The sequence below is a fragment of the Chrysochloris asiatica genome, unplaced genomic scaffold (assembly GCF_000296735.1).
Source record: "Chrysochloris asiatica unplaced genomic scaffold, ChrAsi1.0 scaffold00062, whole genome shotgun sequence".
NCBI classification, from domain to species: Eukaryota; Metazoa; Chordata; class Mammalia; order Afrosoricida; family Chrysochloridae; genus Chrysochloris; species Chrysochloris asiatica.
This window is the reverse complement of record NW_006408580.1, coordinates 5,708,797-5,723,971: the sequence shown is the minus strand read 5'-3', so window position 1 is coordinate 5,723,971 and position 15,175 is coordinate 5,708,797. Positions and strand designations below refer to the sequence as shown.

Below are 15,175 nucleotides of genomic sequence, written 5' to 3'. Positions count from 1 at the left end.
CGCTATGGGTCGGAACCGACTCGATGGCACATAACAACAACAACAATAATTATCGGAGGGGTCGTGGTGTGGTGCTGTGTGTCAATGCGCTGAACTGCAAAGTCAGTTTGAACCACAAAGTTGGCGGTTCAAATTCACCAGCTGCTCCTTGAAAACCCTATACAGAGTCACTCTAAGTCAGAACAGACTCAAAGGCACTTAACAACAACAATATAATTATTGGATGAATGAATGATTCTATTTTGTTATTACATTTGCTTGATTCAGGTAGATTGCTAATGGGTTTGTTTATCTAAGTATAACAAATACTGTCATAATGAGATGCCAAAACAAATCATTTGTTCAGATTCATGTTCTTAATCAAAAAAAAAAAAAGATGATCTAAGAACCATCTGGAAGCTAGAACTTTTTTTTTTTTTTTAACTTTTTATTGTGAATTGAGTGAAGGTTTACAGACAAGATCATCAGTTTTACATTCAACAAATCATACACTTTGTTTCATCTCAATGATTACAACCCCCACAGCCACTGCCCATGCAACAAAGGTTATCCCACTTCCTCCCTGTGGTTCCTATCTACTGCTTGGCTGAATATTGGGCCAAGAGGGTAAGTTCCCTTCCAGACCTAAAAGGTGGTAGAGGGACACAGTCTCAGGCTCCTCCAGGCTCGTTCTGACCAGTAAGCCTGGTCTTTATTTTTAATTAATAATTTTGAGGTTTGTTCCATATTTTTTCTCACTCCATCCGGGATCTTCTAATGTGATCCCTTTCAGAGCCGTTGGTAGCAGTAGCTGGGCACCATCTAGTCCTCTGGTTTCAGAGTTGTGGAGTTCACACGTGTAAACTAGTTCTTGACACCAGCCCATAGAATCAGAAATTCTAGCAATGGGCCAAGAGATTCTGATGATTATCCCCAACTGAGAATTACTGGTATAGAACCCACCAGAAAATCATAGCATGATTCTAAATGCTACCCTTTCTTTGGTGGTGGTGGTGGTATGCCATGGAGTCAGTTCTGACTCATAGTGACCCGGTACAGGGTTTCTAAGGCTGTAAATCTTTACAGGAGCAGAAAGCCTCATCTTTCTCCCATGGAACAGCTGGTAGTTTTGAACTGCTGACCTTGAAGTTAGCAGGCCGATTCATAACCACTACGCTACCAGAGAAGTGAAAAAAATACATTATCTGTATGAGAACTCATGCATAACATGTTGTTGTTAAGTGCTGTCAAGTCGGTTCCTAATCATAGCGACCCTGTACAACATTTACAAGGAGTGGCTGATGAGTTCCAAGGAGTGGCCTTTTGGTTCAAACTGGCTTTGTGGTCCAGTGCTTTCTCTCACAGTACCACACCAGGACTCCTCAATTTCATGTTGTTGTTGTTGTTGTTAAGTGCCATCGAGTCGGGTGCGACCCATAGCAACCCTCTATAGGGTTTTCAAGGAGCAACTAGTGAGCTTGAACCTCCAACTTTGGGGTTCAAACTGACTTTCAGTTTCATAGAACCAAGAAAAAAATCTTTATATTTTGAATGTGCCCTTATAGGTGTTTATAGGCCTTAATGCAGTATTTTTTAACAATACCACGTCACTCAGTCCTTACAATTATCTCAGGATGAAGATCCTGTTAGTGACATTTTAGAGTTGTCATTTAGAAATAGGATCAGATAAGTTAGTTTGTAAAAGTTCACACAGCTATTAAGTGTCAGAACTACAATTCTAATTAAGTACTATTTTTGCTGCTTCAAGTTACATTAGCTCTCAAATGGCCATAAATATTTACAGAAATCAATATAATAACTATTTTTAATAAATAGTAAATACAATGGAAAATCTGTCATTGTTGTTAGCCAGTGGCTAGTTGGTGATTATTATGGGTACATGTGTGTGCTAACATATGTGTTTGTCAGTTGGCCCTCCTCATCGTCGGGTTCCACAACCACAGATTCAGCCAATCACAGATCAAAAATATGTAGGGGAGAAAAAGTAATTAAGTGGTCAAAGTAATCTGTCAAAGGCTAAGGAGCATAAAGTGCTATTTACATAGAATTTACATTGTATTACATTATTATAAGTAATCTAGAGATAATTTATTGACTGATGCAGGAAGCATCAAAAGAAGATGGAAAGAATACACAGAATCACTGTACCAAAAAGAATTGGTCAGCGTTCAACCATTTCATAATGTAGCATATGATCAAGAGTAGATAGTATTGAAGGAAGAAGTCCAAACTATGCTGATGGTATGAGCACAAAACAAGGCTTGAGAAATTGATAAAATACCAATAGAAATAGTTCAACAAACTGATGCAGCGCTGGAAGCACTTACTAGTCTATGCCAAGAAGTGTAGGCCAACCAACTGGAAGAGATCTATCTATTATTTGTGCCCATTCCAAAACAAGGTGACCCTTAAGAATGTGGAAATTATAAAATAATATCATTAATATAACACACAAGTACAATTTTTCAGAAGATAAAATACAGTTGCAGCAGTACATCAACAGGGAGCTGCCAGAAATTCAAGCCAGATTCTGCAGAGGATGTGGAATGAAGAATATCATTGCTGATGCTAAATGAATCTTGGCTAAAAGCAAAGACTACCAAAAAGATGTTACTTGTGCTTTATTGACTATGTAAAGGCATTTAACTGTACAGATCAAAACAAATTATGGATTACATTGTGAAGAACAGGAATTCCAGGACACTTAATTGTGCTTTTGTGAAACCATAAGGCAGTCTTTTAATCAGAACATGGAGCTACTGCATGGTTTAAAATCAGGAAAGGTGTATGCCAAGGTTGTATCCTTTCACCATAGTTATTGAATTTGTATGCTGAGCAAATAATCCAAGAAACTGGACTTTATGAAGAAGAATGCTGCATCAAGATTAGAGGAACACTCATTAACAACCTGCAATATGTAGATGATACAACCTTGCTTGTTAAAAGCAAAGAGGACTTGGGGAATTTTTGGTTAACATGAAAGACTGTAGGCCTTCAGTATGGATTATTACTAAATGCCAAGAAAGCAAAAATCCTCACATCTGGACCAATAAACAGCATCATTACAAATGAAGAAAAGACTGAAGTTGTCAAGGATTTCATTTTCCTTGGATCCATAATCAGTGTTCATGGAAGCAGCAGTCAAGCAATCAAATGACATACTACATTGGGCAAATCTGCTACAAAAGACTTCTTTCAAGTGTTACAGAGCAAAATGTCACTTGGAGGAATAAAGTGTCACTGACTCAAGTCATGATATTTTCCATTACCTTATACACATGTGAAAGTTGGACAACTAAATAAGGAAGAGCAGAGAAGAATTGATGCATTTGAATTATGGTGGTGGAGAGGAATATTAAAAGTACTATGGACTGCCAAAAGAGCAAAAAAAAAAAAAAAAACAAAACAAAAAAAAAACATCATGACCAAGTGAGATTCACATTAGGGATGCAAGCATGGTTCAACTTTGGAAAAAAAAAAAAAAAAAAAAAAACCTGTCTTGGAAGAAGTATAGTCAGAATGTTCCTTTTAGAAGAGAGGATGGTGAGTCTGCGTCTTACATACTTTGGACATGTTACCAGGAGGGACCAGTCCCTGAAAAGGGACACCATGGTCGGTAAAATAAATGGTCAGTGAAAAAGAGATGGACTGACACCGTGGCTGTAACAATGCACTCTAACAAAATAACAATTGTGAGGTGTGGTTCAGGACCAGACAGTGCTTTCTTCTGTGTGCACCGGGTCACTATGAGTTGGAGGTGACTCAAGGACACCTAACAACAAGAATAAGAAAGACGATTTAAAGAATATGAGAGTATGTACACAGATTATATGCAAATATTGTGCAATTTTATATAAGGGGCTTGGGGTGTGAGCATCACAGATTCTGGTGTTCATGGGGGTTCCTGGAACCAATCCCCAGCAGATAACAAGGGATGACTGTAAGTGTGTCTATGTTTACAACACTGACCAATGCATGGAATTGTCCTCAGTAAGTGGCAGGAGCCAAAGGCCAGTGCCCCAATCCAGCTTCATGGCCAATTCTTTTACTAGCAACACATTTACCATCATAAGATTGATTGTAAACTCAGTGATGAGCTAGCACTTTGCTTGCCTTTGACTTTTTCCTTTATTTGCCTTAAGCCCAGAATGATCCAACTCCAATCTGTCATAACCTCTGTATTACTTTCATAGATTCATATGAATAAAAGACCAAACCAGTTGCCTACAAATCGATTTGCCTCATTGTTACCCCATGAGTTCAGCACAGAACTGTGCTCCACAGGGTCTTCAAGGCCTTACTACCATGGCCCTCTGGGTGGGTTCAAACTACCAACCTTCCTGTTTGTTAGTCGTCGAGCACTTAACTCACCACCCAGACACAAAATGAAAGGTTTCTAAACGTTTGCAATAACATATGGTAACTGCCATCACCTGTTTATAACACATCTACGCAATGACTTGAATCTTTCAACTCAAAAGCAAACTTGGAAAGTGGCTGTGTCCACTGTTTACCTTGGGAAGCCTTTTCCTCTGGAGGAATAATGACATAGTATCCCGGCCTGAGTTACATGGATTCACTTCTTTGATTTCAATGGTATCATCAGACAAAAAGTAATGCAGGATGAGTTCTCGACGGTCCCCAAACAGTGAAGTTGTGTCGTCCCAAAGGCAGAAGAAACGTAAAACCTGCTTATCATACTCAAGAAACTGTTTCAGGGTGCTGAGGGACTCATAGGGACGCAAGGGTTTCATGAGCGCTTGCAGCTGCAAATGGAAAAACAAAAAGGAAATAATAGTTCTAGGTTTTGAATAATCACTTCTGGGATGTAAGCAAGCAATCAGATGACTTAAATACATCTTTTCTATACACTATTCTATGATTTTTTTCCCCAAATTTCAACTAATTATGACATATTTTGTATGCATATTGTACATGTTGTTAAGTGCTGTCATGTCAATTCTGATTCATAGCGGCCCTATATAGGGTTTCCAAAGAGCAGCTAGTGAGTTTGAACCACCGACCGTATGGTTCAAACCAACTTTGTGGTCCAGTGTTTTATTCCACAGCACCACATCAGAACTCCATATTACACATTGTTGTTGTTGTTAAGTGCCGTGGAGTCGGTTCCTACCCATAGCCACCCTGTACAGGGTTTCCGAGGCTGTAAATCTTTACGGGAGCAGAAAGCCTCATCTTTCTCCCGTGGAACAGCTGATAGTTTTGAACTGCTGACCTTGCAGTTCGCAGCCCGATTCGTAACCACTACATTACCAGAGCTCCTGTATTACACATACATTGGCATATATGCATACATAACCAGTTTTAACCATAAAACTACCGAAAAGAAGTATTAGGGAGTTTTTCATATTAAGCATTATCTTAGTATATACTATTATGGTTACGAATCAGGCTGTCAACTGCAAAGTCAGCAGTTCAAAACTACCTGCCATCCCTCAGGAGAAAAATGAGGCTTTCTGCTCCCGTAAAGATCTACAGCCTCAGAAACCCCACGCAGAGTTGCTATAAGTCACAGCCGACGCCTCGGCACACCACCATGGTGACCAACATAGGTTTGCAGTAATTTCGAAAACTGGCTTTCCTCAGTTGAAAACTTAAAATTATCATTTAAGAACAGCCAAAATAAATCTACAGTGTCCAAAATTCAAATCGTAATGGTCTCTGGACAGAGGATTAACTGGAAATGGGGACAAGGGATCTTTCTGGGATGCTGGAACTATTATAAATCTTGATTTTCATATTGGTTACTCAGTTGGTTATATTTTTCAAGGCATTGATCACTTTAGATTTGTGCATTTGACTCTATATTAATTAGGTCAACCAAAAACATAAGTTGTCTTTTACCTGAATCGGACTGCGAACCTTAAGGTCAGCGGTTCGAAACTATCAGCCGCTCCGCGGGAGAAAGATGAGGCTTTCTACTGCCGTAAAGATTTATACCCTCGGAAACCCTGTACAGGGTCGCTATGGGTCGGAACCGACTCGACGGCACTTAACAACAACAACAACAACACACACATATATATCCTTCTTACTCATTCCAAAAATTTTGTGAAGGGAAATGGTAAGATTATATATTCAATGTTAAGTTTTGCTCAAAAGATTTGAAATACTGAGAGCATAAAAGCCCAAAGCAAACATGAGTAGAATAAATGGAGAACTTCCAAGGCAGCACAGAACTCTTGTCTGGGCTTTGTCATCTGCCCCAGGAACTACTGACTTTGTAATTTTCATGATATATCTATCTCTTCCCTCTCTTTGCACATTCTCATCTCTGTCTTAGAGCAAACTGTTCCCATTCTATCTGACTGGAGCTAAGAAAGATTGTTATATAAGGAAGTATTCATTGGAAAGGGAGATTTGTGTTATGCAACCTTTTGAGTAAATTCTTGAAATTTTTTATCCACCCAGATACAAATTTTGTATCTGGGTTCAGTCTTACTCAAAGCCAGGGAAGAGACCAAGTCTCTTCAGTCTTATCCTAGTTATTAAAATGAAATTATAGGACCTCTACTTCCATCGATTAAAACATATTTCTCTGGCATTATAAGGCTCTATGAAATGCATTGATTATATACCACTGGGACTCTTTTCAGTTTAAGTTAAATTGCTTAATTTTAATTTTACATTTCAAAGCAGAAAACACTGGAGAAGTAAATGCACAAAAGTCAATCTAAAAGCCTCCTCTATTAGACTCCTAATTTTCCACAGATTTTAGTATTTGTTGAAGGGCTTTCTCCCTGAGGGAATAAATGCTAAAATGAGTTTCCAAATTTGAAATACAATTATTTAAAACAGTGCTTGGTTGTTATTGGTACTTATTCTCAATTCCTGGCATGAGACTGTAAGAATTTTATTTTAGAAATCTATGAAATACTAAAGTATTCTGTGTATTTCATATATGCACCATCATTCAAAATCACTATAGTGTTATAACAACTGCTAATGAGTACCCCCATATACAAAGGATGGTCATTCATAGGGACTCATTTATTTTAGGTTCTCTCTTGCTGGTTCTAAAGACTTTGTATTTATATGGACTTTTTCATCCAAGGCATTTGGAGAAATTTTAAGAAAACCCAAACCAAAACTTGCACATCAAAACACATAGGTATTTCCCTTAAGACAGCCCACCATCATTAGTAGTTATGTCTCAGTAGGGCCATATACCTATAACATTACAGAAAAATTCTGCTAGGGCTAGAATAATAGGGAATAGGAAAGAAGTAACAGATGAATGATACTACATGCAGCTTTTAAAAAGAGAGAGTAGAATCAAAGGAGAATTTTATTCTAAATGTTCTAAGTTTTCTTTCCACAAGAAAATTAATTACAAAGTTTAAAAACAATACAAATCAAATAAACCTAATCTATGGTAATGGGAAGGAGCTCTGGTAGTGTAGTAGTTACAAGTTGGACTACTAACCTCAAGGTCAGCAGTTCAAAACTACCAGCCGTTACGCGGCAGAAAGATGAGGCTTTCTGCTCCCATAAAGATTTAGAGCCTCGGAAACCCTATGCAGGGGCACTATGAGTCGGAACCGACTCACGGCACACCACGAGAAGAATTGATTGGAAGAGGAATGAGGCAACATTCGGGGAGGATGCAAATCTTTTATATCTTGATTGGGTATAAGTTAACATGTGTTTTCCAAGACTCATCCAAGTGTACACTTAATGTTTGTATATTTACTATATGTAATCATACTTCAATAAGAAGAGATAAGAGAAATAAATAACATTAAAAATCAGGGTTAAAAATCAAGAGATTTGAGTTCAAGTCCCAGCAAAGCAATGTAAGTTCCCATATGACACTTTACCATTCTAGTGTTCAGAATTTTTGTTTTTTTCTGTAACAAAATTTGGGTCACAGGATCACTCAAAAACTTTCAAAAGTTGGCACTGATTCTTTCCTCCCTACACGAATGGGTCAGACCTTAAAGACAAGCATCCCTTTATAAGGGGGGAATGCCTCAGAATCATGTCCTTCCCTCCATCCTCCAAATCATCTCTGCATCCAAAGCCACCATAAGAGGAGCCTGGAAGAAGGAAAAAGTACACAAGACTTGGTTTAGGAAATCAACCCAAAGACAGAAAGAGTTTCCAGTGAGGATCTATGCAACTAAAATGGGAAAAGATAAGCCAGACAAGTGCAGCGACCACAATGCCTGTCCTGGTCACCTAGAAATTGCCCCACCTCCAAAACTCACTGAAAACTCCTACTGACTGTAAGGGAGACTCACCATGGAGGGGTGGTGAGAAAAAAATAGGGGGATGGGAAGGAAAGCGAGGGAGTCATTCCTGCTCTGACGCTGACCCCCACCCTCCCTACAGCCCCAAAGGAAACAGGATATAGAGTAACATGGTGGTGGTGGTGGTGGTGTGCTGTAGAGTTGGTTCTGACTCATAGAGACCCTGCATAGGGTTTCTGAGGCTGTAAATCTTTACGGGAGCAGAAAGCCTCATCATTCTCCCACAGAATGGCTGGTAATTTCGAACCATTGACCTTGAGGTTAGCAACCTAACCTGTAACCACTATGCTACCAGAGCTCCTTATAGAGTAATATAGTGCCCCCAAATCTAGTTCACATCTGCCTTAGAAGCACCCATACCCTTTACTGACTCTCTCTCCAAAGGGCCAGAACTTAAGAGGGTATTCATTTCTTACCATTTTCCGTCCTTTCATATACGGATCTTCTGGACACTTCACTGGTGAGTTTAATTTGACTCCTATTTTCCTCAAAAAGTTTTTTGTGAATGTATCACAGTCATAAATCTTGAATGTCCGGCCATAAAACACAACGTCAGTGTTGATATTGAAATGATATACAGTATAAAACTTATCCTCATCAGGAGGTGGGAGAGAAATCCGATGACGCCGGATAGAAGTCCCTATGGCATGAAATGAAATAAAATTGTTTTATCACATGGCTAACAAGTCAGAGATTACAGCATAGCTCCTAAACAACCCTAGCTGCTCTCCCCCTGCAGGGAAATGGCAGAGGTTTATTCTTAGAAACAGCATTAGTATAGTTAAACTCTAAAGGGGATCAGAGGAAGCATGGGCATTGAGAATTCTGAGCCCTGCATATCACTAGAGTTATCTACATGATAGAAGTATAGACTAGGGGAGCAGACTGTAAGCAGAGTGACCCAATGAGCCGCACACTGCTAACAGGTGTTTTCTCAGAACAAGCATGCTCATTTTTGGCCAGCAGCACTCAATGTGACCACACTAAACAAGGTACTAAGGCCCCAAAGCAGATTGCTCACAAAAAGTATACTCCAGACTCAAAAAAAAAAAAAAATAATAATAATAATAAGCTTCAGTATGGTACGTTCCAACACTGTGATTTACAGCTTTTAATAAGCATGAATGACTTCAGGCTGTTTTGAATCTTCATGGAATCTTCTTTCTTCTACCAACGTCTTCTTCCTTTTCCTCCCTTCACAGCCTCTGCCCATCTCCACTCACTCACTGCCAAGTCAGGGTTATCAGAGGCTTTGTATTTTTAGCCAGTACTACGACTCGGGCTGTGAACCGCAAGGTCAGCAGTTCGAAACTACCAGCTGCTCCGCGGGAGAAAGATGAGGCTTTCTACTCCCGTAAAGATTTACACCCTCGGAAACCCTGTACAGGGTCGCTATGAGTCGGTTCCGACTCCACGGCACATAACAACAACAACAACTCAGCCATAGGTCCTGTGTCTTATTCCATTTTCTCAGTCCAACCCTAGAATTCCTGTTCATTTCTCCTCTGAGAATTTGGACCTAAGATCCCCAAGCACAACCAAAATGATGGTTAGCTACTGGAGATAAAAGGGTTCCCTGCTTTGATGAATGTACCAACTGTACCACACCATATCAGCCACGTTTTTTTCTATCTCTTGTCAAGAATTGTACAGGGTGATATTTTATCCGACTTACAAGCTAACAAGTAGCCTACCACCGTTTCATGAATGCTGGCAGTTGACAGGCGATGCTTTGGTCAGACAAAGAGCAGTTTCTTATTAATCACAGCAATAACAAAACCAGAACAAAACAAGACCACTGCCATCAACTCTATGCCAACTCACAGAGACCCTGTATAGGGATGCTGAAGCAGTAAATCTTTACGGAAGTAGAAAGCCTCACACTTCTCCCATGGAGCCGTTAGTAGGTTTGAACTGCCCATCTTGCAGTTAGCAGTCTGGTGCTTCTCCAACAGCACCACTAGGGCTCCTACAGCAATAGCAGTAACCATAATATCAGCATTCTCTGTACCAGTTCTCTGAGCCCCAATTCCCACAGCAAATTCACAAAGTAACACCCGCACCCACAATGAACTACACTATAGGAGAGAAATTATAAGCTTAGTGGACCCGAATCTTTTATAGTAGGCAATAAGCATGCTTGCCCTTTGCACTAGAGGGAGACATCATCTTTATAATACTGGACAGTAAGCATGTCTGCCCTCTCTTCTTGAGAAAAACACTACTTCTATCTTCCAAAACTGTATTTTGTTCCAGAGGGAAAAACTATCTCTGTCTTCCAAGGTTATTTGCTAACCTTTGAAGAAATAATCCAGAACAAAGAGCAGTCATGTCTGCCTGCAAGATGTACAGAAAAGCGAGATACCTATGAAGAATTTTTTCTTAACACCTATAAATGACTTCTTTCAGAAAAATCTACTTAAGAGCAAAGGAAAAAGGGAACCAGGACAAACTAAGACTCGAATGCTTTAAAAAAAGTTGGCTTGTATGACCTCTGTATAGAGGTATTTTAGTATAAAGACGTCAACCTGCCTTCTTCATATTTTGTATAGCACTGAGAATGGTTCCTTTTCCCAAAGTCTACTAATGCTTAGAAATTATGCATTCGTTATTCATTAAGGAGCATTTAGTGAATATCTTTATGTGCCAGGGACTGTGCTGGGCTCGGCCCCATTATTCTACTTACCATCTTCTCATTCTGCTGAGGGGAAATTAACTAAAATCATTTTCATTTTCTTTTCTTTGAAGCAATTTTTAATTACTTGGCACATTAAATTAAAATAATAAAACTATAAAATTTAGAACTGTCCTAGAATATTTTTTAAATGTACTACATAAAAGATGATATAATTTTACTGCAAAAAATTATACTTCAATTAGCCTTTAATTCATGCCACTGAAAACAGTATGCAAATTATTTAACCATTCAAGATTAGACATTTAGAACAAATTGCATACTTAAACATCTATAAAAGGATGGGCATTTCAGGAACCATTATATACCTCTTTAAAAATGCTTATATTGTAACAGTTTTTTAAAATATAGACAGTTTATTAATCAGCCATGAGCTTCTTCAGAAATTCCATTTATCTGGCATTTGTACTTCATTATAAAAATTCAAATAAGCAAGTTGGTGCTGGTTAGATTTTGAATAGGAATCCTACATTGCCTAGGAGGGAAAACTGGCCAACCCGCTGGGCCTTTAAGTAGTAATCATCATCATCTTAAAATAGGATGTGCTTTCTTATACATTTTCTTATTTATTCCTCAATAATTCCATGAGGCAGGTAATGCATGTAATATAAATTACAGTTTATGAATGAGAAAACCAGTGCTCAGAGTGGTTAAGTGACATGCCCAGAGTCACACCGTGAAAATAGATCTTGAGTCTGGGTTTTCAGACTCTAACTAACTACTCTATTTTCCATAGTTACCACTGTACTGTGTGGCTCACTGTAATGCAGCCACAAATGACTTAAGGGAAGATAAGAAGGAAGAGTCAGAAGCAAAGCAGGATAGAAATGGGTAGAAGAGCTACCAGGCACCATGAAAAGGTGATCAAGATGGAGCAACTCTTTCCAAAAAACAGCCTCTCTTCTTTCTCTGACAGTGTTTCTCTGCTATTCATAAGGTTTTCAGCGACTAAATATTCAGAAGTAGTACTGTAGAAGAATTTATGTTTTTGAGTTACGGTGTTGGAATACTGAAAGTGCCATGGGCTGCCAAAAGAACCAACAGATCTGTGTTGGAAGAAGCATAACCAGAGTGTTCCTTGGAGACCAGGATGGCTAAACTTCCTCTCTCATACTTCGGACATATTGTCAGGAAGGATGAGTCATGTTTGGTTAAGGTGGAGGGTCAGAGAAAAAGAGGAAGACCCCCAGCAAGATGGACTGGCAGAGTGGCAGCATCGATGGGCTCAAGTGTGGCAACAATTGTGAGGATGGCCCAGGATCGGGCAGTGTTTCATTCTGCTGTGCATAAGGTCACTATGAGTCGGTACCGACTCAATGGCACTTAACAACAACTTCTTTCTCTGACAGAAAATTTCCAGACAGAATTTACTTTTTAGTCACAGCAATCCCCCAACCATGACCAGCCACACTGTATTACCTCCCCACACCCAGGAATCTGCATATATCAGACCCCCTACTCTAAGATGCCTTATTGCAAGAACCTGCTTATATCAGACACACACCCCACCCCCACTGTAAGGAGCCTTGGTGTGGTGCTGAGGGTCAATGTGCTGGACTGCAAAGTTGGTTTGAACCACAAGATTTAGGCTCACCGGTCACTCCTCAGAAAACCTATACAGGGTTACTAAGGGTTGGAACAGACTCAATGACACTTAACAACAACAACAGAAACTGTAAGATAAGCACTAGACCACAAGGTGGGTTTGAACTTCAAGGTCAGTGATTCAAACTCACCAGCCACTCCTCAGAAACCCTATACAGGGTCACTATGAGTCAGAACCGACTCCACAGTACTTAACAACAACACACTCTTTCTTACTTTAGCCCTCCACTTGTTTTTACTAGTTGGCTCTCAGAAGAGCCCAGGAAGTTCTTTGTGGTACAAAAAAAGTCTTGGCCATCCACAGGCTAGAAAGAGATGAAAGGTCTAACACTAAACAAGGAAATCTGACTAAGGAACAAACCGAGCCACTTGAAATTTACAACTGCATATGATAGATTTCAATAATGTATTTGTGGGATCTCTCAACTGTTTCCTTTGGAGGATTAAGATTTCTATTTATTGGTATTTATGTGACTACACTCTCCCCTAATAAATGGCAGAAACTCCACCAGAAGGAGTGTTTTCTGGAGTTGTGAAGAAATGGGCCAGATGCCAGGTCTTTGGCCCATATTAAAGCACAAATGAGATCATTAAGGCATATAAATTAAAATAATGTTAAAAATGTTAAAAACAACAATAATAAAAGCACTACATCTGCTCTTTAAATTTTCAGATATTTATCTTTTTAACTGCCCTACAAAGGCAATTTGGGCAGATGTATAGACACTAGGTACCTGCTTTTAAACTCTTCCTTATCTTCAGAGTTACATCTCCCTTCTAAAAGCACATCTATCTGATTATACTCTGCAAGCTTTAACTTTCTAACATTTCCCTATGGTTTAGATCAAAGTGACCATAATATAGCCATTTATGTTTAATGTGTTTTCATCTCATTCAGTTGGGACTTGCCTTAGATCTTTGCTCATACCACTAAATTTAGCTTTTTGACATGCACCGTTCAACCTATTCTTTTTTTTTTTTAGATTAACTAAGATTCCAACCTATTTACTTTATCTTAATTTTAAGTATGTTTATTTCATTTTAGCGACTTTTCAGATGGAGTCCTGGTGTGGCGTTGTAGAATAAGCACTAGACTGCTAACCACAAAGTCAGTGGTTCAAACCTACCAGCCGCTCTTCGGAATCGATTATACGGCACTTAGCAACAACAACATTGCAGACCCAGGGTACATCCAAGTCTATAAACAGCATTTCTAGGTAAATGAACATAAAATTTGAATGGCTACTTGCCATATGTCTCTTAAGACCCTTAATTGTAATCAGACATGATATAGAATCCTTTCTTCTTCTTGTATTAACTGTTATTACTTCACTAAAAAGACTATTTTTATTTTCTAAAATATCACCATTGGAATTTTGGTTTCATATAATACCTTTTTTATTCATTTGTTAGGTAACCTAGCACCTGCTTCACAGCAAAAGAATAAAAAATTCACAGCTCTATTATTACAATTATAGGAGTCCAAGTATGGCACTGTAGGATAAGCACTGAACTGGTTCAAACCCATCAGCCGCTCCTCAGAAATCCTATATAGGGTCGTTATGAGTAAATATAGGCTCAAAAGCACTTAACAATATTATAAGAAGAAATAATAGCCTTCTGTATTTCCCCCTTAGCCACTAGTACGCACCAAATTGCTAGCATTTTAGGTGTCTGAACGTCCTCTCTATTACAGTCTCTTGCCTAGTTTCCTTGCTCACTCCATGCTCTGCTCCTCAAATAGCTTCCAACAACTTACCCTATCACTTTCTCTCTTCATCTCATGCTGCTCCTTTTGACTGCTCTTTCTCTTCCGTTTCTATCAAGACAAACCATCAATACCACTCAAATGCCTTCTTTTCTAGTAGATATCCCATTTTCCTCCACTTTTGTGATACCGTTTATGATGCCTACATTGTGTTATAGACACTCCCTACCACTTTCCCTCTCTTCTTCCCTCCCTCCCTCCCTTCTCCTTCCTTCCACAAATACTTAACTTACTATGCAGCCACCAAGAACTCAGTTCCTATCTTTACAACCCAGTAATTTACTCTACTCTTAAATTCTAAAGTGCTCCATTCAGTGAGTTCCCTCCCACTTAGGATTGCCAGATTTTAATAAATTAAAATAGAGGCTGTCTAGTTACATTTTCATTTTTATAAACAACAAATAATTTTAGTATAATTATGTGCCATGAAGTATTTGTGACATGTTGTTGCTGTTCTTGTTAAGTGTCATCTAGTCGGTTCTGACTCATAGTGACCTAGTACAGGGCTTCCAAGGAGTGACTGGTGAGTTTGAACCACTAACCTTTCGGTTAGCAGCCCAGTGCTTCTCCTACCGTGCCACACCAGCACTCATAGAGATACTAAAATCGTATTTGTTGTTTATGTGAAATTCAAACTTAACTGAGATTCCTGCTTTATCTGGCAACCCTATCATCTCTCCCTCTTTACTCTCTAGGGTGCAGTACGTAGATATATTATACATCCAATATAAGGAGCTCTGGTAGCGTAGTGGTTACGAATCGGGCTGCGAACCTTAAGGTCAGTGGTTCGAAACTACCAGCTGCTCCGCGGGAGAAAGATGAGGCTTTCTACTC

The 15,175-nt window shown here is 39.1% G+C and overlaps 1 protein-coding gene across 1 annotated transcript in view; it reads right to left on the bottom strand.

The window, feature by feature from the left end:
• The window catches only part of EFHC2 (EF-hand domain (C-terminal) containing 2), a 259,272-nt gene that overhangs the window by 164,227 nt on the left and 79,870 nt on the right, over positions 1–15,175 (bottom strand). Inside the window, exons 4-5 of the mRNA XM_006864292.1 lie at positions 8,690–8,913; positions 4,515–4,766 (exon numbers count right to left, since the gene is read on the bottom strand). Coding sequence (XP_006864354.1) covers positions 4,515–4,766; positions 8,690–8,913 — 476 coding nt within the window. The remainder of the gene's footprint in view (positions 1–4,514; positions 4,767–8,689; positions 8,914–15,175) is intronic.